Source organism: Pyxicephalus adspersus, chromosome 5 (genome assembly GCF_032062135.1).
Source record: "Pyxicephalus adspersus chromosome 5, UCB_Pads_2.0, whole genome shotgun sequence".
NCBI lineage: Eukaryota > Metazoa > Chordata > Amphibia > Anura > Pyxicephalidae > Pyxicephalus > Pyxicephalus adspersus.
Genome location: NC_092862.1, coordinates 107,984,064 through 107,985,935, shown reverse-complemented (window position 1 = coordinate 107,985,935; position 1,872 = coordinate 107,984,064). Strand labels below are relative to the sequence as shown.

The window sequence follows — 1,872 nt, the reverse complement described above, 5'->3', positions numbered from 1 at the left end:
TTTTCCCGTGCGGAAAACCTGGTGCGTCTTATAGTCCGGAGCGTCTAATGGTCCGAAAAATACGGTAATTTAGGTTCTTATCATTACCACTCTTACCTATCATTAGCCACTCTTACAAAGATTTTATGTAAATAGTATATATATTTATCAGTTTAAAAATGTATAAAGATGAAATAAATGAATAAATGAAAAACATTCCCAACACCAGTATAGTAAAGGAACAAGCATTCTAATGATCCTTGTGTCTTATTGTGCAGGTGCAGAACGTGTTATCACACTAAAGCTGGAGATCCCTGGATCAATGCCTCCTCTTATTCAGGAAATGTTGGAAAACTCAGAGGGACACGAGGCAGGAGCGTGCAGTCCCAGCGAGAGCCCACCAGAGCACAGTCACAGCATCTCAACCACTTCAGAGGACGAGCGGGTCAGCAAATGCGCACAGGTGCAATAGGACCCTCTCCTCCACTTCAGACATTCCTAACACTATATGCACACAGGGATGATAAGCAAGAAGCAGACTGTACCCCCACTGCTGAATTTGCAGACTCTGAACTCAGATACCCTAAAAAAGTAAAAGACCAAGTTGGTTTCGATTTATATATACCTATATACTTTTTGCTGTTTACATTCTTAACTTCGCTGGACTCTTACAAGTAGACAAAATGAAAGAAAGGAAAAAAAACACTAAAGCAGCCATTTAACAGAACAAGAAATAAAGCTAAATCTATTTTCTCTTCTGATCATCAGATTGCATGATCTTGGAAGACTCTTGACTTTGTACATAATCTATTTACCATTCTCTTTGCTGGATGTTTGGTGCTTTCCTTCTGTCTTGCATACATGAAATGATCAAGACTAAAGGTAACAAACTGGATTGTTGAACATACCCACGTAAAGATCGCTGTCATTTAGGTCATAACATGCCCACAACTGCATCGCGTTTCTTCTATGCTTCACTCTACATGGAAGAACGCTCACTACATTATCTGAAGACTGTGTTGTATCGGAGTAACTGCTTGTTCAGTTAGAAGACATTTCATTGTAGAGTTGTCAGTGTCACTTTATGAAGGTGGATCAAACAGATGTGATTGTCTTGGCGGATATTTACAGGTGCATTACTGCAGTAATTGTAGCCTCAAAGGCACTTTCCAGTGTTACAATGTTTTTATTTTTGTCTGTTTATTTTTCCATGTTTACTTGTTCACAAGCCATTGGAGAAATGTTTGTGTGTGATTCACTACTTATGAGTGGGTTTAGCATAAAACGTTCCCCTTATGATTTACCAGGATACATCTCCTCTGTGCCTAAGAGCTCAGCTCTACTTAATAGAAGTCTGCAAAACTTTATCAAGAACACCATTGGTGTGTATTTTGATAGCAAAACACATGGTGTAAGTTGCAGTACTTTCTCAGAACCCAGCTGTAGGGCTGCTACATTATATGAGTATAAATGAGGAACTTCAGTAAGGACTGAGCTGCACATTGTTACCAGGTACAAGGGAGATGGAACATACATTACAGTGGCTTTCCCATTTAACTGGCACAATGTGGCTATAGTATATTGCTTCAGCCCCACACTTCAAAACACTAAAAGCCCAACTTTTTTTTTTTTTTTTTAAGTTTGGATCACAGCAACAGTGATGCCACAGTAGACGTTAACACGTAAAAAAAAAGTGTTCATAGGTCTCATTTAAAGCACTAGTTGGAACTTTGGGGGGGTGGGAGGGAATGATATTTTAGCAAGTCTGTGATGTATTCTTCACTGGCTCAGTTTGTACATGAGATTGTTAAACAATGCTTTCTATGTTCATATACTGTTTACCTTTTTTCCATGGAGTCTCCTGGCAAAGAATAAAATATATTTATTTTAAAT

At 38.6% G+C, this 1,872-nt stretch overlaps 1 protein-coding gene across 3 annotated transcripts in view; it reads left to right on the top strand.

Annotated features, from left to right (window-relative positions):
* Positions 1-685, top strand: part of RARB (retinoic acid receptor beta) — a 400,124-nt gene extending 399,439 nt beyond the window's left edge. For all 3 annotated transcript variants that reach the window (XM_072412402.1, XM_072412403.1, XM_072412404.1), the window contains one exon: positions 258-685. In XM_072412402.1, coding sequence (XP_072268503.1) covers positions 258-451 — 194 coding nt within the window. In that variant the 3' untranslated portion in view covers positions 452-685. The remainder of the gene's footprint in view (positions 1-257) is intronic.
* Positions 686-1,872: the final 1,187 nt, after the last annotated feature.